The following is a 20,874-nucleotide window of genomic DNA, read 5'->3' on the forward strand; positions in this document are numbered from 1 at the left end:
TAGGCCATAGCGACCACCCTTTAACCCAACATTATGCTTAGACAGAGTGCCACCTGACTGGTCTGTTTGGTTACACTGACTTTTGATTTTCACCTGTGCTTCTTCTTATAGGGCTGCTTTTGGCCATAGGCCAAATGTACAGGGCAAGCCATGTGTAAGCATGCGCCTTGAGCTCAGGTGCAGCACAGCAGAACGTTATCCATCTAGTTCTAACACTGAGGCACAGACTGTTTGGAGCCTGTCAGCGTCCTTTGCGCTTCAGATGTAGTGCTTTGTGCAGTGATAGGCTGCAAGACAATGGTCGCAATTTGGCCAGGCCAAGCTATTTGTAAGCATGGGCTGCAAGCTCAGGTGCAGGAGCACTGCAAAGCTTTATCTGTATAGTTCCAACACAGGCACAGACTGTTTGGACCTGCCTTTGGCCGCTAAATGTGCTTTGCTGCCAGATAATGCTGAAGCCTTTGAGCAATTTCTCAACAGGGTCTTCTGCATGGTTAGCTCAGGGAACGTCTGGACTGAAGAACATTGATCTGGCACAATCAGTGCAGAGATGGCTGATACCTCGCTGGTGTCCATCACTCTAGAGTGGCTACATATAGGTTGCCTGAGCATGATCCTGTAGCATGGCTTATGATCACCAGAGACAGTATAACCACTACAAGCACAGGTATCACTGGGGAAAAATCAGCTGCGCTAGTAGAAAGCCTTGGTAGGATGAATGAATGAGGAATCAGTGAAAGAACAGCTCCTGCTCTACTGAGCACTCCACCATCAGCCGCAAGCTCTTACTTCTGCTTAACATCATTCATTTTAGTTGATCATCTGGGGCTTGCCACGATTCACTATCTGCGCTACAAATTCTGTGCATGGATGTCCATTCCAATATCTGTCTCTTGATGATCAACACTGAAACATTGAAAACAGAGCTGATGTCTCTAAAGAGAACAGAGCCTGTCTCCAGCTTCTAGAGGGCTCCAACTGTGAATAGTGGGATCACATTTCCTTCACAACTAGGAGCACTGTCCGGAAGACAAACCACAGCAATTTGACTCAAAAGAAACAAAAGTAGTAGTAGTAGTAGTAGTAGTAATTAAAAAAAATATATAGTTGTAATTGTAGTCTGTATTCTGTACTGCAGATGGATGTAGATATACTGATAGACACATGTTAAATTTGCAAGAATTCTAGTATGTTTATACACTAGGCGGGTTGCTTATAAATCCACCCAGTTCAACCAATACATGTAAAAGTTTGCAATGTATTACTAGAGTTGAGATTAAATTAGCTGAAATTTCAACAAAATAACAGGAAGTTGGCCATTTTGAATTTTAACAAAAACCTCTCCTACACATTACTTTCAATCTTCATGAAATTTGGATCACAGCATCGGGCAAATTGAGAGGGCCACTGAAAACAGTAAGTGAGGCAATATCTCTGTAGAGGCTTGATGGGTTCCTTCAAATTTACTATATCTCCTTGGGAACAAGTGCCGATGGTCCCAGTGGGTTCTGGTCTTCCCTTCCCCTTACATCGCCACATTTGGCGTTCATTTTATAGTTCTCTAGTTACAGCTATTACGGTAAATCCATTCCACATTTTGCCTTGCAGTTTGTTTGAGCTACTGGTGCCCATCTGTCTGTACTTTGTGTACATTTTCTGATTACGTCATTTGCAAATCAATAGATGGTACAACCCCACACTCAGTGTCTGGGGCAGCTTAATGGTGTTACATCTCATCTAGAAATAACTTTATATAGCAAAACTTAACAATTGCTGAGCCAACCAAGCAGGTAAGAAAGACAGGACTCAAGAACAATTTTAAGCTGCAACTGAAGAAGATTCAAGGAGAAGCTCCAAGAAGCTGTGGTTCCAAAGACCCGAGATCCAAAATACATCCACTCTAACCACTCAATGTCGGTGAGTTAAAATGATTGAACATTTCTTTGCCAGCGGAAGAAGTGGATTATAAGTTAGCAGGCAGCATTTTTAATGGTTGTCCAACAGTTCCACTGTCCGGATGTCAAAGAAGAGCTCTGGAGTTTTTGGAACATTAATAGTACATTGGTTATCCTAAGTCTCAACTTAGAGGGCACTGTTTACTGATATTTTCTGGAAGCATAAACAAAATATTTACAGCTACCTCTACAATAAATGATTATAATGGGACCTTCCTAAGCTATTTTAAAAAGTTTAAGGGTGGATAGGAAAAGATTCTACATAAGTATATTCTAAACCAACATCATCTAATTCAGTATATAATCTAATTCATGATACCATTTAACTAGCATTGTACATTTAGAGGGGCAGCATGCTGGGGCAGTGGGTTGCATTGCCTACCTCCAGGGTTCCTGTTTCAGTCCTTTGCCAGGTGTGAATGAATGTGTGAATATATACATGGTGCCCTGCAATAGACTGCTGTCCTATCTGGAGTGAAATCTGCCATGTACTTAGTGTTCCCAGGATATGTTCTGAATCCATGTGACCTTATCCAGGATAAAGCAGTTAGTTAAGATGAATGAATGTACATTTGTTCATATCTTTGTATATAATGGTTATAAGTTAAAATTGGTTAAAATGTTAAATAGTTATTGTTACAGTTTGCTGATGGTGTGGTTTGTGTTTTAATATATTTTTTCATGTTATTTGGCTTTACTGCTTTGATTTACATACATCCTCCTTCAATTTAGCAGGGCCTAAATAACAATTGTGTAGTCCTCACCAATTTTATATATAAAAGGGACGTGGTAGCTCAGTGCTTAAGATATTGGACTTCTGATCGGAAGGTTGAGAGTTGAAATCCCAGCACCACCAAGCTGCCACTGCTGGGCCTTTGAGCAAGGCCCTTAACACTCAAAACTGCTCAGTTGTATAAATGAGATAATTGTAAGTCACTCTGGATAAGGGCATCTGCCAAATGCAGTAAATGTATAAACAAAAAAATCACCCCAGGTGACAATAAAAAACACACACACAGATTTCAGTATGTAGCCATTTTTCCCCAAAAAGAAAACCAACATTCAGAAACCATGTAAGAAAAAATAAGTACGCTCTTCCTATTTCCATAATTGTTAAGAGAGTAATTATCAGTTAGGTGTTACTAATGAAATACACAAGATTAGTTAATCATCAAGAAGTGTGACTACCTCTATAAAATATATGTATGTGTATGTCTGTGTGTTTCTTGCTGCTGTGAGAATTAATGTTTTTTATTTCTTTATTTTTTTTTTAATTTTAATTTTGTTCTTAATTTAAAAACTTTGAGCTCTATATCCAGCACTAGAGAGGAACTGACATGGTCACTTGTGGTAAATTCATGATTAAAAAAAGCCACACACCCTTGTGGTGTGTGGCGTAATTACAGGAGGTCCATTGGATTGTTCCTAAAAATATTTAAAATGTGGTAGTTTTGTTAAATAGTTCAAAATATACAGTAAATACTTTTTAGGCCCATTAAATTTAAGAAAAGCTGTACACTTGGGTTTTTATTTATTTATTTTAAATGAACCTATAGGTTTAGTCATGTGCATTCACAATTCTCTCACTGACATAGTTTAGCATGCTCATTCTGGAGTGCCCTCGATCTAAGTTCACTATGTCGTTATTAGCACAAGGTTTGCATTGTGTCCAACATTGATGGGTTAAATAAACAAATGATAATTCAGAGTGATAATCAATTTAAGTGTGATGTTAGCAATAATACAGTATGTCTGAATATTTTACCATTCACCCCTGACTGCAAAAACTTAAATTTCTAGTTTAACATTGATGGGAAAAATAAAATGTTTATGTGTAATGTGAAATGTTAATGTCAGTGTGCAAAAATGTCACTGTCAATGTTAAAGCAATGTGTATAGCAGGCAGTATATCAAATCTAATATTAAACTAAAAATATATGAATTTGACACTTGTTGGTTTATGAAAACAAGTAGTGTAGACTAATTACATATAATACACTTACATACATTATAATTATATATTAATATATGCATACAATACCAAATGTTGAAGTTAAAAAAAAAATTGACAAGGGAGGTTAATCATGCACTTAATCAAACATGTATGATCACACTGGATGTACTCAAGGATGTACTTAAACCAGCCCATCTGCCACCAACAGCCATACCAACAACCATTTTCCCCCATTCTGATGATGTGAACATTAACTGAAGCTCTTGCCCTGTATGTGCATGATTTTTTTCATTGTACTGCTGCCACATGACTGGCTGATTAGCATGAATGTGAAGTTGTACAGGTGTTCCTAATAATGTGGATGGTGAGTGTATACTTCTTTATTCTGTAAGGTTAGGGGTCATGTCAGTGGCTTTTGTACAAGGAAGTATTTGGGGTTTTGTTATGACATATCCTGGTACTCAGTATGTAAATTAATATGTATAAATACATCAGTTATATTTTATTATATCAGTTAAATATATCAGTTATATCAATATTACAGTGTTTCAGTGCTTGAAGTTTCAGCCACCAATCCATCCAGAATCACAATGCTCTTCCTGAAGCTCACTCTACTCACCTGTAAGTTTCTTCCATGATTTTCCAAATCATAAGCAATACCTAATTTATGTCTTGGGTATAAATAGCTAAATTATACCTCCTGCATTATAATGGTAGAAATAGTAAACAAATAACAGAATTTATGTTCTTTGAATAGCAAGGTATCCGTGTTTTGCTTTACAGTTATTGCATCTCAGGGCTTATTTGTTTCTGGAGGTAATATTTAAATGCAGTCAAACACCAACATTTTAAATAACCTAACATGTGATAATGAAGAGCCTAAGGGAATGAGTCAGGCTAACTTACTCAAATATCTGTGCAAATAATCTATTTCTTCAGAGAATATGATTACCTGTGAAGGTGATGTCCATCGCCTTTCTTGTGGTAAGATTACATTTTCTTAATTCTCTAACAGTATATTATAAGTCTATGATAGCTGTATAAAGTACATATAGCAATACTGTGATGAATTTATAAATATGTTTTCAGACACTGGACTGATAAAAGTGAAGTCTTCTTTGTACGGCCGTACTGACAACCATACCTGTAGTTTTAACGGGTTCCTATCCGAGGCTGTCAATACCAGCTGTTCCTTGAGGATTTCCACTATTGCTGATAGGTACTGGGTTTCTTGGGTTGGAATATACACAATATATGTACAGTGATATGTGCAGTGATTTATGTGAGAAATAAAACACGACAGGGCATGCCGTGATAGGAAAATAATCAACTACGTAGTGGTTTGATGCGGCTGTGAATAGAGCTACTCTCATCAGCACATATATAACTGCGCATAACAGAACATCCTGAAGTGTTTTATTCTTTATTCTTTATATTTATATAAATGTATATAAGTTATACCTTTTTACATTTAATGTTGTGGAACATCCACAGGACAAGTTAGCTAATACACATAACTTACTTAACAGCAGCTATAAACAATCATCTTTTTTCTTTTTTCTCAAACATCTCTCTTCTTTCTCTCAGTTGAAATTAATAAGAAAGAAATGTAGCTTGTCATGTTACTAAGATACTGGACAGACCTTACAGACACCTTCACCATATCAACACTTTTTTTCATCACATATCAACAACACATTTTTAATTCATTTATTTGTAGGTTTACAATTGGTCCATCCATCGTGCAAGTCCCTGTGAATGAGCTGTCGCTATAGAAATGATAATGTATTAGAAAGAGTGTATTAAATCTGTGATTTGAACTGGCTCTATTGTAAGAGCTTCTGTTACAGAAAATTTATCAACACCTTCCGACCAATCAGATTTGAGAAGCCATTGCTGTGGTGTGTCAAGTTTGGGAGGCGAAGGTGAATGCAAGTGCAGATTATTTTATTAAGTAAAGTGCTAACAAAACAGAAAGACTTGAAAACAAGGACATTAACATGAACTGTGGTTATGAAGCAAAGAGCATACAAACTATGGGTGACACTGTGGCACACACAACAACACAGGACCATTTTTCTTTATTTTTTTTGTACACTGTTAATAAATCTGAAAGACTTGCTAGTTCCATGCATCTTTTTTCTATAAACCAAAATGGGGGCACCATTTTATTGATTTGAGAACTCTCTTTCTCTCTCTCCCAATATATAGATTATATTGTACATGATTCACACAATACAATGAATACAATGAGAACTTCTACATGACAGAGTTTGAACTGCAGATGGCTGCTATTTATTCCAAATTCTGAATACAAATGACCCAACCCCATATCCCTGGTGAGAGCTTTTGGTCTGTTTATCCCAAACAGATGCAATGGACTAAGAGAGTGTGAGTTAAACACAAGCTTACTTGACACCCCTGACCCATGTTATGGAACTTACAAGTACTACAACACCACTTACGACTGCATCAATGGCCGTAAGTAGTCTACAGAGTGTTGGAATTTGTGAAGACACTAATGTCATTGACATCTCAGTGCAGAACACAGGATATTTACTAGTAACATACTGATACTGATCTAATACTGACATCTTCACAGTAACCAAGCCAACTTTGTACAAGTTTCTGCTGCCAAATTATGCAAAACATTAGAGGGGTGATGGTGATGTGCTTTAAAAGAAATTATTTTCTGTGTTTGTGTTGTCTCATTCGACATACAGTGTGTTCATAGCATTCAATTTGTTAGTGGATTCGATCAGAAAATATGTTGAATCCAATACTGATCCAGTCTCAGCTGCAGTACAGATACTCAGTGTGTAACTCTTTGTTAAAAATACTAGTAGCATACTGCATCTATAATTTTTTTTTTTAATAGTTTCCCGTGGTTTATTGCTGTACCAGTTTATTCATCACATTGCATGCACTTTGTTTTTGTCTCCTTCCTCTAGGGGTTACTGTGATCTGTGAGCGTGGCTACAGCACACTTGACTGTGGTAAGAACTTCACTGGGTCTCTTTTTTTTTAAATATACTTTTGGTGTTGCCGTTGAGCTACAGCAGTTTTACCTTTGTCTCTGTGCAGGAGACAGTTCTATTCAGATCTTAAATGCAAACTATGGACGTACTGATTCAGTAACCTGTTCCAATGGACACTCTGACAGTTTGACCCAGAACACCAACTGTTATGCTCAAAACACTCTCTCGGCTGTAGCCTCATTGTAACATACTTTATTTGTTTGTTCTAATAAATGGTTTACCTATTAGATTCACTTTTACTTAGTAAATGCACTTGGTGTTCACTGGTCAAAGAGACCTTATTATCTTACCTTCGTTAAAAGGTGTAATGGACAGAAGAGATGCACTGTAGAAGCTTCATACACCATCTTTACCGATCCTTGCACTGGGACTGTTAAATACCTCACTGTGTCCTACATCTGCTCTAGTGAGTAAGCTACTTTCTGCTTTTACCTTTTTATTTAGTAATCTTGGGTAAACAGGAATGAACCAAGGCACTTTGAGCTATGACTAAAAGAAGGCTAGGGCAAATAACTTTAGAAAACATTGAACCTAACTGTTAGACGTGCTTACGTTGTCTTTTTTTAAAATTTTATTTTAACCATTCACAGTATAAATGTTACAAATGAGTTTAAATAAAGATTTTTAATACGTACCTCTATAGTTTGTGTAGTTTTGGTAGTAAGTTTGGTAGTTTTTTACTTGGATTGAAAGTGTGTTACAGAAATTATTATGAAATTATGTGAAAATAATGTTTAATATATAACCCAAAAAAATTTCTTACAGGAAAAACTGTGACCTGTGAACAAAATACTGCTGTGCTGACATGTGGTTTGTGCTATTTTCCCCCCTTGTTATTTCTCATTTACAATGGATATAAAAAGTCTACACATCCCTATTAAAATGGCAAGATAAAAATGAAACCAAGATAAATCATGTCAGAACTTTTTCCACCCTCAATGTGAAATTACAACCTATAAAAACATGAAAAACAATCAGAAACATTTTAGGGGAAAAATAGGAAAAATAAAAAAAGTTACAATAATAAGTATGCACACCCTTTTATAATTGGGGATGTGGCTGTGTTCAGAATGAACACATTCAATCTCATGTTGAAAAGTAATTATCGGGCAGCTGTCAATGAAATTATTCTGATTAACCCCAAATAAAGATCAGCTGTTTCTGTAGGATTTTCTTGACATCTCCTTGGTTTCATCTGACTCCTGAAGCTGTGGTCCGCAAAGAGCTTACAAAGCAAGCATGGTATCTCACTTGTTGAAAGGTATAGATCAGGAGAGGGGTATAAAAGAATTTCCAAAACATTAGATATTCCATGGTACACCGTGAAGGCCATCATCTACAAGTGTAGAAAATGGGGTACCACAGTGACCAAGAACAGGACATCCCTCCAAAATTTACGAAAGGACAAAACAAAAACTTACCAGGGAGGCTGTCTATGGCAACATTAAAGGAGCTTCAGGAATATCTGATAAGTACTAATTACACTCTGCATGTGACAACAGTCTCTCATTTTCTTCACATGTCTGGGCTATGGGGTAGGGTGTCTATACAGAAGCCCGTTCTCACAAAAAACATCCAAGCTCAACTAAATCACCTCAAACCATGTGGCAAAATGTGTTATGGTCTGATAAGAGCAATTCCAAAAAGTATAATAATTCCATAATTCCAAAAGGTATGTTTGGTGGAAAAAAAAAGCACATCACAAAAAGAACACTATACCTACAGTGAAGCATGGTGGTGGCAGCATCATGCCTTAGGGCTGCTTTTCTTCAGCTAGAACTGGGGCTTTTATCAAGGTGGAGGGAAGCATGAATAGCTACAAATCAGTTGATTTTAGTGCAAAACATTCAGGTGGCTGCTAGTAAGCTGTAGATGTAAAGGAATTTCACCTTTCAGCACGACAATGAGCCAAAGCATACATCCAAATCAACAAAAGAATGGCTTAACCAAAAGAAGATCAAAGTTTTTGAATGGCTTAGACAGAGCCCAGACCTGATTCCAACTAAAAATCTGTGGGGTGACCTGAAGCAGGCTGTACAATGGGGGATGCCCTTACAGTTTGATGGATCTAGAATGTTTTTGCAAGAAAGAGTGGAAAAATATTGCCAAGTCAATATGTGCCATGCTGATAGACTCTTACCCAAAAAGACTGAATGGTGTAATAAAATCAAAAGTGTTAGTTTAGGGGTGTGCACACTTTTGCAACTAAGTTATATTAAGTTTTTTCTTCTTCTTTTTTTTCCCTAAAAATTTTCTGATTGTTTTTCACTTTTTTTTGTATATTTTGCAATTTCACATTAAAGGTGGGAAAAGATCTGATATGATTTATCTTAGTTTCATTTTTCACATCACAAAAACCTGCCATTTTAACAGGGGTGTGTAGACTTTTTATATGCATTGTACCTATTATATAGCATGTTACATAATAAAGACTACATTAAACAGTATGCATACTGCCTATTATAAAACAAATATTTTAAGACAATATCCCATTAGCACCAAGTGAATCTTTTTCCCACTGTTATTTTTTTTAAAATAGACTTTAATAGTCTATTTTTTCTTTGTGCTAAATTCCAATTTCAGATGCCCACCATTTAAAGATCATCAGTGCTAACTACGGCCGAACCGATTCCACCACATGTTCTTCAGGACGACCTGCCAGTCAAATCTCCTATACAAATTGCAACATGCCTGATACATTAACTATAGTTGCAGCTAGGTAACAGAAATATTAACTGAAGTGTGATCTTCATCATTACTATACATGACCGTTATCATTAAAATACATTGCTGGTATGTATGGAGACAATTCAAATGAAACCCAATTTTTGCAGATGTGAAGGACAGAGCAGCTGTGAGGTGCCTGCGACAAATAATATCTTCTCTGACCCCTGCTATGGCACTTATAAGTACCTGACAATTGTGTACGTCTGTGTCTAACTGTAAGTTTCTCTCTCATATATCTAACCCCCAAAAATCAGCTAATACTGAGCCCCACATATATCATTTATACACTGATTTACTGTATTATGATATACAGAACACAGTATTTATATTTGTAGTGCTGATGAATTGTCGATTCTGAGTGGTCAGCAAGTGTTGGTTTCTATAACAGCAGCTCAGTATTGCCAATTCAATACAGGTTTATATTAAAACACTCATTCTAATACTTTAACATTTCTATAGTAACAGCTCAATCAAAGGGACCTCTATGGTGAGCCAAATAATTGAAATAATAAACAGATTTTAAAAACGCATTCCTTTTTTTTTTTAACACATTGCACTTTAACATGGAAAAGTCTTCAGGAAGGAGGACTTTCTGGTTTCTCTGTGAAGGAATGACTGTTTATAGATGCTATAACATAAGTGATAACAGGAAATAACTTGTCTCGCAGCATATTTATTTATTTATTCATGATGTATCATGAATAAATAAAAAAAATGTTAATCATTGGCAAATTGCTGTTGTGTAAGGGGAATAAAACAAAATCTGTTATTGGAAAATAATCAACTTCAGGGTTGGTCACACCACCCTGTCAATCATTTTCCTATGACAGCACATGTTTTATTTCTTACATAAAAATGTGAAAGTCCAAGCCAACAATGAAGAGTTTAAAGGGCAAGGTAGGTAGATAAAATAAAGAAATAAAGAGGGACAGATACTGTACTTAATTTAAAAAGTGGCCAAATACTAACATCCTTATTTTTACTAAATGTAAAAAGATGATTCAACAGAAAATATTGCAATCCTAAAATATACTTTATATACAAAGATTCTCAACTTTTCAATTAAATAAATGTTTTCATGTTTTGAATACAGTGCTACAACTATTCTGTTGCCTGTTCTTTTCACTGCTGTTGACAGAATAACTTGAGGGATTCCAGCTTTCTCACCAGTGCCCTCTCTTCAGCCTGAAAAGGAATCAGACCAAGTTTGATGTTAAGTGCAGGAGTTTTGGTGTTGGTGCACTTAATATTTGCCTATTATACCAACTGATTTTATTTCTGAAATGTACTTACTTTCTTTTACAATAATGTGCAATAAAGTTAATAATAACTTATTGTCTAAATGCAAGCATAACAGGGATGAGAGTTATGTGAATTCTTGTGCAGAGTTTATTACAGTTCAGGAAGTTCATGTAATCGAAGACAGTGATTGACCAATGATCCAATAAATAAAGTCCAACAAAGGTGTATGGGTACATATATTTACTGGAATTAGTGCTTTGACCAAAATGAACACTTCAGATCACTGATCAGTCTCAACTCATATCACAAAATATATTATGTAATAGTTTTTCAAAATAAAATAATAAAATATTTCCTATAGCTGCAGCAGCAAAGGAAAAGATGATGAGAAAAGGATGATGGTGACAGATAAAGTTTAAGATTATAAGATGACTCAAGAGTACTGTTATACTGAGTACCACGGCTGTGATTTGGCCAATGGTAATCTGCAGATTAATAACAGACATTTCACAAACAATATTTTGTTTATTTTTGCTCCGTCAACTAAAATAGTTCCCAAAGAAACCACAGACTGACTGACCAATGTAACCAATGTAACCAACTATTGCTAGAATTGGAATTTCATGTAGCAAACATAGACAAGTGCAGTGATGTAAACAGTGAAATGTACCAGTGCTGATACTCATTATCAGCACTCTTGGAATCAAATTAGTGGACTGGAACTAAATGTTTTATATATAATATATTTATACAACACTGGACACTGGCAGTCAGGCACCAGTATATGATGGCCTACCATCTTAGTGCTCCAATGTTCATCAATCCACATCAGCTATCATAAACTGTGACCTCTGCATTGCTTTCAGCACTAACCTGAAGTGGCAAAACATTACTTTAAACAAATGACTGATAGGAAATTTTTATATAGCACATTCAAGGTCACCACTGATGGTACTGATTTTTGTGTTGGGGTATTTGTTTCAGCAGTTGTAGAATAGAGATTAGCTGAGTTTAGTAAGCTTGAAGATATCTTGCTTTAGAATGATAAAGTGTTCTTTCTTTGCAGACAGCATATGTCTCATTATGTTGAACTGACTGTTCACACTGTATCAGACCTGAATGATATATACAGTACGTCCCCTTTTTGCCTATGGCATAGAAGGCCAACTGCTCTTGACGAAAAAAAAAACTGTTTCTACAAGTGCATTGCTCTTATCGATTTATGTGCATTAACTATATGATACAACTGGGAAATATGTGCAATAACTACTATATGTGCAATAACAAGAATAGTGCAAGAATACAGAATGAGGAATAAATAAAAATCTTCTGTGGGCAACTCCTACTATATGTGCAATCTGGTGAATTGGAGGTGAAGCTGAGGACGGCAGGATGAAAATGCAGGTTTTTTGTATGTCTTGTGTATATATGTACACAGCAGACTGTGTTATTCAGTTTAGGGGAAACTGCAGTCTTATAACACCAGCAGAGGGAACATCATCCTACCAGTGTTGAGAGTTTTTATGTGAGTACTTTAGTCTGTCTAGTGTGTTAAATCCATCTAAGTAATTGTACTCTTCTACCTGTGTGGAATTCAATACAAAAGTATTGATTAATACTGAATAGTTTATAGTTTATATTTGTATAAGTTTAGCATCCATCTTCATTAATAGCAAGAATAACATAACCACACTTGTTAAGTATATCGACAAATACGTTAAATCTTGGGATCCCAAAATTTTTATAAATTTTTTTAAAAATCATTTTTATCAAACGGATATCACGAATTTTCTCCAACTCAACTCTTCAACACTCTACATTGTTTTTAAATTCCAGATTTATAATATAACACTACTATAAAATTTAATTATTTTATGTTAGTAGCATATTAATGTTTAATGTAAGTGACTAAAAAGAAAAGGAATATTCACTGCACTCACTTTTCCTAAACTGCTTAACTTTTACTATATGTACTATATGTTGAAGGATTTGGTTTTACTTCCCGATTCTGACATTGCAGGTCAAAATGCTCTCAGGGAAAAGACTAAAAAGATATGTGGTTTCTGTATGAGGATATTTTATTTATTTATTTTTTTATTTATTTTTTTTTTTAATCAGGACTTGTGTCCTGGAACTCATTATATAAATTGATCTGTTTCAATGGTGCAGCACTTGAAGTTTCAGCTTCAACATTGACGCATCCAGCATCATGATGCTCCTGAAGCTCACATTACTCACCTGTAAGTTTCTTCCATGCTGTTCCATATGAAATCCATGGGTGTGTTAAGCTACATCATATGTCTTGCACCTTAACAGAAGAAAGAGTAAACAATGAACAGAATTTAAGCTCTTTTGAAGGTAACCCATCTGTGTTTTGCATTGCAGTACTTATTGCAGCTCCCGGCATGCATGTTTCTGGAGGTAATGTCTGAATGCAGTCAAACACCAACATTTTAAATATTATTAATAAACTAACATAATAATGGCTTCTCATGAGCCTAAATAAATCATTCAGGTTCACTTGCTGAAATTTCTGTGTGAATAATCTATTCTTTTAGAGAATTTGCCCTGCACTGCTGATGGCGAGAACAGCATGTGTCGTAAGTTTATTTAAATTCTCTGATAATTTTTTCTGTAGTTATAAATCTGTACTTGAATTTAATCATGTTGAATATATAAATATAAACTGTTGCTAATCATAAAATGAATGTGAATGAATCTTTTTACACAAGCTGACTTTATTAGGAATATTATTAGGAATACCTTTTCACTTGTTCATTCATGCAATTATCAGCCAGTCATGTTGCAGCAGGACAATGCTTCAAAGATCAGAATGGAGAAAACGTGATCTCAGTCACTTTGACCATGCTATGGTTGGTGGCAACAGAATCTCTGAAACTGCTGATCTTTTGGGATTTTCTTGCACAACAATCTCTAGAGTTTATACAGAATGGTGGCAAAAAAAAAGACATCCAGTGACCATCACTTCTACCAAATGGCCAGACTGGTTTGAGCTGATAAAAAGGCTACAGTAACACAAATAACCACTCTTTACAACCGTGGTGAGCAGAAAAGCATCTCAGAATGCACAACATGTCACGGGTTGAAGATGGGCTACAACATCAATCTAACCAGCAGATGAAGTGATGAACTGATTCCTTCCTATCATCCTGAGATGCTCCTTTATGTTCAGAAACTCAAAGCCCATCTTCTTGCTTTACAAGAATTTTGCCATTCATCTGTTCTTCCGTTTGTCCTTCCGTCCATCCATCCGAGATTCTTGTCAGCATGATATCTCAAGAATGAGTGTTTAAATGTTAGTAGGATTTATAAGGAATTATCATTGTAAGCAGCAGATAAAATGATTAGATTTAAGAATTCATCAAGACAGGATCAAGGTCACAGCAAGGTCAGATGTGTGAAGTAGCTTTTTGTCAATAGCTTCCTTCTCCTTTGAAGTATATTTTATGGGGATTTGAGGCATATAATTTATAACAAGAAGGACTAGACTTGTTGGCAGCAGAGGCATCCCTGTTGAAGCAGTTGGCATCGTTCTACTTGTTCCATCAGTCTTTCTCTTTCTCTTTTCTCTCACTCCCATTTTCCTCTTACTAAATATTTTCCTTCTTTCTCTTTCAACATTTGGATTTAAAGCATGTTAAGGAAATTATTAAAAAAATAATGTTTGCAGTATTTATAAACCTTGCCTCATGTAGTTCATATAAACAAAAAAAACTAAGCAATTAACTGCATTAATTAATTAATATTAATCTATTTCCTGCAGCGATAAGTGTTACCTGTGAAGGCGGTACTGCTGTGCTGAATTGTGGTTTGTTACTTTTTCCTTCTTATTATCTACCTGTAATATTGTACAATATAAGATAGTACATAATAAAGATGACATTCTTCCTATTATAGAACATCGATTTTAAGACAATATCCCATTAGCATCTAGTATAAATGCATGATCAAGCAAAGCTGAGTAGTGATGAGTGTTATACCAAACAGATCTAGAATTCTTTCACTACAGTTTTGGTCTTTTTTAAACTGCTTTTTTATGGCTGATTATTTTTAACAGCTCATTTTCCCCTTGTGCTAAATTCTTCACATTTTAGGTAATCGCCGTATAAGGATCATCAGAGCTTTCTACGGCCGAATTGATTCCACCACGTGTGCTGCAGGACGACCCCGCAAACAAATCTGCAACAGACATTGCTCTGCACGTGGTGCACTACACCAAGTTGCAGCTAGGTAACAGAAGTATTAACCTGTAGTGTGATGTTTATCATTATTGCATATGACCATTAAAATTAGCATGCATTACTAATATCTATGGAGACAATTCAAATGAAAATAACATTATTTTGCAGATGTAATGGAAGGTGCTACTGTCAGGTGCCTGCTACCAATTATGTCTTCTCTGACCCCTGCTATGGCACATATAAGTACCTGAGAATTGCATATTACTGTTGCTATCTGTGAGTTTCGCTCTCTCTCTCATATATATCTAATGAATGAGACTCATATATACTCACATATATCATATATAATACTGCATGTATTACAGTAAAAAAGTGAACATCACAATGAATAATTTAAAGGCCAAGGTAATTAGATAAGAAATAACAAGAGACAGATACAATCATAAAAAAAGTGAGTGACTTTTACTTTTTTAACCAAAATGATAATTCAACACATTATATACTGCAGTACTATATCCTTTATATAAAAAAAATATTCACAATCTTTTATCAAATCAGTTTTCACAAATCTGTAATCTGAATTAATTCACATCTCAAATATAGTACATACAGTATGAAAGGTATTTTATGTGCAATACTACAACTATTCTTTTCTTCCCTGTTTTTTTCCCCTTTCTTTTTTTTTTTTTTTTCGCTGCTGACAGAATAACTTGAAGGATTCCAGCTTTCTCCGCAGTGGCCTCTCTTCAGCCTGAAAAGGAATCAGACCATGTTTTAAATATGGCAAACATGCAGATGTTAGAGTGCACGAGTTTTGGTGTTGGTGTGCTTCATATTTGCATGTTATATAATCAACTGCTGTAATGATTTTTCCCTCTGAAACTTAGTTATTTGCTTTTACATGTAATCACTTTCTTCTAAACTAATGAACTTTACTAATGATTGTGCAATAAAGTATCCTCTTTATGCAGGGCATAACAGGGATGAGAGTTGTGTGTGTTTATGTCTAGCGTTTATTAAAATTCAGACAGGTCATGTAGTCCAAGGCAGTGATTGTCCAATCTGTGATCTGATAAACAAAGTCCAATAAACATTTCAAACACAGTGCTCAAGCAAAAGGAGCAACATCTAAAGGAAGAATACAGTTAACAGTCCAAGGCTGTAATACAAGCAGACACAGTTTAGAAATCAACAAATTACACACATTAGTTTACTATAGGCAATTATTCATAGACAATATATTTCACATTCTCAAAATAAATCATAAACTGAAGAGAGAAAGATTATTGGCAGGGTGGTCTGCTGACAGAATCGTGCATTTAGAGGCCAAAAATATTTTAACCTTTCACACAGTGGTGTGATCATTTTATTCAACATAACACTTCATAGGATATAGATGACTTGTCTCCAATCAGGCCCAAAATGTTCTTATTTTAGTGATGAGATTTTGATGGCCCAAACGTTTTAGTTCATTAAACATACATATCTACATTTACATATACTGTATATTTACTAGAATTGGTTCTATGTGCAACATGAACAATTCGGGTCACTGATCAGACTGTATCTAAAGCTCACTGTCACCCCAAAAACAGCTCACATCACAAAATATTTTACATAATAGTTTTTCACAAATAAAATAAAAGATTATATTATACTGGTTTATATTTAATATATTTATACAACACTGGACACTGGCCTAAAATCTTAGTCCTCCAATGTTCTTCAAACCACATCAGCTATCATAAACTGTGACCTCTGTATTGGTTTCATCACTAACCTGAAGTGGCAAAACATTACTTTAAACAAATGACTGATAGGAAATTTTTATACAGCACATCCAAGGTCACCACTGATGGTACTGATTTTTGTGTTGGGGTATTTTTTTTTCAGCAGTTGTAGAATAGAGATTAGCTGAGTTTAGTAAGCTTGAAGATATCCTGCTTTAGAATGATAAAGTGTTCTTTCTTTGCAGACAGCATATGTCTCATTATGTTGAACTGACTGTTCACACTGTATCAGACCTGAATGATATATACAGTACGTCCCCTTTTTACCTATGGAATAGAAGGACAACTGCTCTTGATGACAAAATTTCTACCAGTGCATTGCTCTTATTGATTTATGTGCACTAACTATGTGATACAACTGGGAAATATGTGCAATAACGACTATATGTGCAATAACCAGAATAGTGCAAGAATACAGAATGAGGAATAAATAAAAATCTTCTGTGGGCAACTCTGTGCAATACCTAATACATGTGAAATTGTGGTGAATTGGAGGTGAAGCTGGGGAGGGCAGGATGGAAATGGTAGTCATTGTTGTATGGCTTGTGTATATATATATATATATGTGTGTGTGTATGTACGCAGCAGACTGTGTTATTCAGTTTATGGGAAACCGCAGTCTCATAACACCAGCAGAGAGAACATCATCCTACCAGTGTTGAGAGTTTTTATGTAAGTACTTTAGTCTGTCTAGTGTGTTAAATCTATCCAAATAATTGTACTCTTCTACCTGTGTGGAATTCAATACAAAAGTTACATTAATAGTTTATATTTGTATTAGTGTAGCATCTGTCATCATAATTAGCAATAATAACATAACAGCAGTTGTTAAGTATATTGTCAACTACATGTTAAATCTTTGGATCCCAAAATTTTTTGGGTAAGCAACCCCAAGTGGACAATCATGAATTTGCTGCAAGCCCAACACTTCAACACTCTACATTGTTTTTAAATTCCAGATTTATAATATAATACTACTATAACATTTAATCATTCTATGTTAGCAACATATTCATGTTTAAGGTAAGTGACTAAAAAGAAAAGGAATATTCATTGCACTGACTTACAAATATGTACTATATGTTGAAGGATTATATGTACTATATGTTGAAGGATTTGATATTCCCGATTCTGATATTACAGGTCAAAATACTCTCAGGGAAAAGACTAAAATTGTAGATTTGTGGTTTTTGGATTTTTTTTTTTTATCCAGACTTGTGTCCTGGAACTCATTATATAAATTGATCTGTTTCAATGGTGCAGCACTTGAAGTTTCAGCTTCAACATTGACGCATCCAGCATCATGATGCTCCTGAAGCTCACATTACTCACCTGTAAGTTTCTTCCATGCTGTTCCATATGAAATCCATGGGTGTGTTAAGCTACATCATATGTCTTGCACCTTAACAGAAGAAAGAGTAAACAATGAACAGAATTTAAGCTCGTTTGAAGGTAACCCATCTGTGTTTTGCATTGCAGTACTTATTGCAGCTCCCGGCATGCATGTTTCTGGAGGTAATATCTGAATGCAGTCAAACACCAACATTTTAAATATTATTAATAAACTAACATAATAATGGCTTCTCATGAGCCTAAATAAATCACTCAGGTTCACTTGCTCAAATATCTGTGTGAATAATCTATTCTTTTAGTGAATTTGCCCTGCACTGCTGATGGCGAGAACAGCATGTGTCGTAAGTTTAAATGTCCCACATTCTCCAACAGCATATAATGAGCCTATGATAGCTGTATGCAAACATTTTCTTATGATAGGAAACCAGACATTTTAATTCTCTGATAAAATTTTCTGTAGTTATAAATCTGTATTGTTGAATATATAAATATAAACTGTTGCTAATCATAAAATGAATGTGAATGAATCTTTTTACACAAACTGACTTTATTAGGAATACCTTTTCACTTGTTCATTCATGCAATTATCCAATCAGCCAGTCATGTTGCAGCAGGACAATGCTTCAAAGATCAGAATGGAGAAAATGTGATCTCAGTCACTTTGACCATGCTATGGTTGGTGGCAAAAGAATCTCTGAAACTGCTTTAGTGGCAAAAAAAAGACATCCAGTGACCATCACTTCTGTGGGTGTAAACAAATGGCCAGACTGGTTTGAGCTGATAAAAAGGCTACAGTAACACAAATAACCACTCTTTACAACCGTGGCGAGCAGAAAAGCATCTCAGAATGCACAACATGTCACAGGTTGAAGATGGGCTACAACATCAATCTAACCAGCAGATGAAGTGATGAACTGATTCCTTCTTATTATACAGAGATACTTGTTCTATCCATCTTTCTCTTTCCCTCTTCTCTCACTTCCATTTTCCGCTTACTAAATATTTTCCTTCTTTCTCTTTCTACATCTGGAATTAAAGCATGTTAAGGAAATTATTTAAAAATACTGTTTGCAGTATTTATAAACCTTGCTTCAAGTAGTTCATATAAAAATAACCATCTAAACAACAACAAAAAAAAGTAAGCAATTAATTGCATTAATTAATTAATATTAATCTATTTCCTGCAGCAATAATTGTTACCTGTGAAGGCGGTACTGCTGTGCTGAATTGTGGTTTGTTATTTTTTCCTTCTTATTATCTACCTATAATATTGTACAATATAAGATAGTACATAATAAAGATGACATTCTTCCTATTATAGAACATCGATTTTAAGACAATATCCCATTAGCATCTAGTATAAATGCATGATCAAGCAAAGCTGAGTAGTGATGAGTGTTATACCAAACAGATCTAGAATTCTTTCACTACAGTTTTGGTCTTTTTTAAACTGCTTTTTTATGGCTGATTATTTTTAACAGCTCATTTTTCCCTTGTGCTAAATTCTTCACATTTTAGGTAATCGCCGTATAAGGATCATCAGAGCTTTCTACGGCCGAATTGATTCCACCACGTGTGCTGCAGGACGACCCCGCAATCAAATCGCCAACAGAAGTTGCTCCTCACCTAAAGCAAAATCTGTAGTTTTTGCTAGGTAACAGCCATATTACTTGAAGTGTGATGTTTATCATTATTGCAAATGACCATTAAAATTAGCATGCATTACTGATATCTATGGAGAGAAGTTTAACTAAAATAACATTATTTTGCAGATGTAATGGAAGGAACACCTGTCAGGTGCCTGCTACCAATTATGTCTTCTCTGACCCCTGCTATGGCACATATAAGTACCTGAGAATTGCGTACGACTGTCGCTAACCGTGAGTTTCGCTCTCTCTCTCTCATATATCTAAGGAATATCACATATAATACTGCATATATTAGAGTCAAAAAGTGAACATCACAATGAATAATTTAAAGGCCAAGGTAATTAGATATGTAAAGAAATAACGAGGGACAGCTACAATCACAAAAACGTGACTAACCTTTACTTTTTTAATCATAATGCTAATTCAACACATTATATACTGCAGTACTATATTGTTCATATTAAAAAATTCAGAATCTTTTATTAAATCATTTTTTAAAAATCTGTAATCTGAATTACTTCACATCTCAAGTATAGTACATACAGTATGAAAGGTATTTTATGTGCAATGCTACAACTATTCTTTTCTTCCCTGTTTTTTTCCCCCCTTTTTTTTTTTTTTTTTTTTTTTTCACTGACAGAATAACTTGAAGGATTCCAGCTTTCTCCCCAATGGCCTCTCTTCAGCCTGAAAAGGAATCAGACCAAGTTTGAAATTTGTCAACCATGCAGATGTTAGAGTGCACGAGTTTTGGTGTTGGTGTGCTTCATATTTGCATGTTACATAATCAACTGCTGTAATGATTTTTTTCCCTCTGAAACTTAATTTTTTGCTTTTACATGTACTCACTTTCTTCTAAACTAATGAACTTTACTAATGATTGGGTAATAAAGTATCCTCTTTATGCAAGCATAACAGGGATGAGAGTTGTGTGTGTTTATGGGTAAACTAAATATTCAGACAC

The 20,874-nt window shown here is 35.2% G+C and overlaps 2 protein-coding genes across 2 annotated transcripts; both read left to right on the forward strand.

The window, feature by feature from the left end:
- Nucleotides 1-1,667: 1,667 nt before the first annotated feature.
- Nucleotides 1,668-20,825, forward strand: LOC113533430 (rhamnose-binding lectin). Its single transcript, XM_053236090.1, has 21 exons — nt 1,668-1,917; nt 4,454-4,530; nt 4,693-4,725; nt 4,849-4,893; nt 4,999-5,128; nt 5,748-5,834; nt 6,281-6,390; nt 6,861-6,905; nt 6,994-7,129; nt 7,250-7,353; nt 7,713-7,757; nt 9,531-9,666; nt 9,782-9,881; nt 15,098-15,186; nt 18,181-18,242; nt 18,388-18,423; nt 18,561-18,602; nt 19,449-19,493; nt 19,780-19,915; nt 20,034-20,141; nt 20,551-20,825. The coding sequence occupies exons 2-20, from the start codon at nt 4,500-4,502 to the stop codon at nt 20,137-20,139; spliced, it is 1,518 nt and encodes a 505-aa protein (XP_053092065.1). The 5' UTR covers nt 1,668-1,917; nt 4,454-4,499; the 3' UTR covers nt 20,140-20,141; nt 20,551-20,825.
- On the forward strand, nt 10,813-16,098 carry LOC117597818 (L-rhamnose-binding lectin CSL3-like). Its single transcript, XM_034306592.2, has 8 exons — nt 10,813-12,441; nt 13,086-13,156; nt 13,302-13,337; nt 13,475-13,516; nt 14,701-14,745; nt 15,032-15,167; nt 15,287-15,394; nt 15,823-16,098. The coding sequence occupies exons 2-8, from the start codon at nt 13,126-13,128 to the stop codon at nt 15,830-15,832; spliced, it is 408 nt and encodes a 135-aa protein (XP_034162483.2). The 5' UTR covers nt 10,813-12,441; nt 13,086-13,125; the 3' UTR covers nt 15,833-16,098.
- Nucleotides 20,826-20,874: the final 49 nt, after the last annotated feature.

The sequence above is a fragment of the Pangasianodon hypophthalmus genome, chromosome 8 (assembly GCF_027358585.1).
Source record: "Pangasianodon hypophthalmus isolate fPanHyp1 chromosome 8, fPanHyp1.pri, whole genome shotgun sequence".
NCBI classification, from domain to species: domain Eukaryota; kingdom Metazoa; phylum Chordata; class Actinopteri; order Siluriformes; family Pangasiidae; genus Pangasianodon; species Pangasianodon hypophthalmus.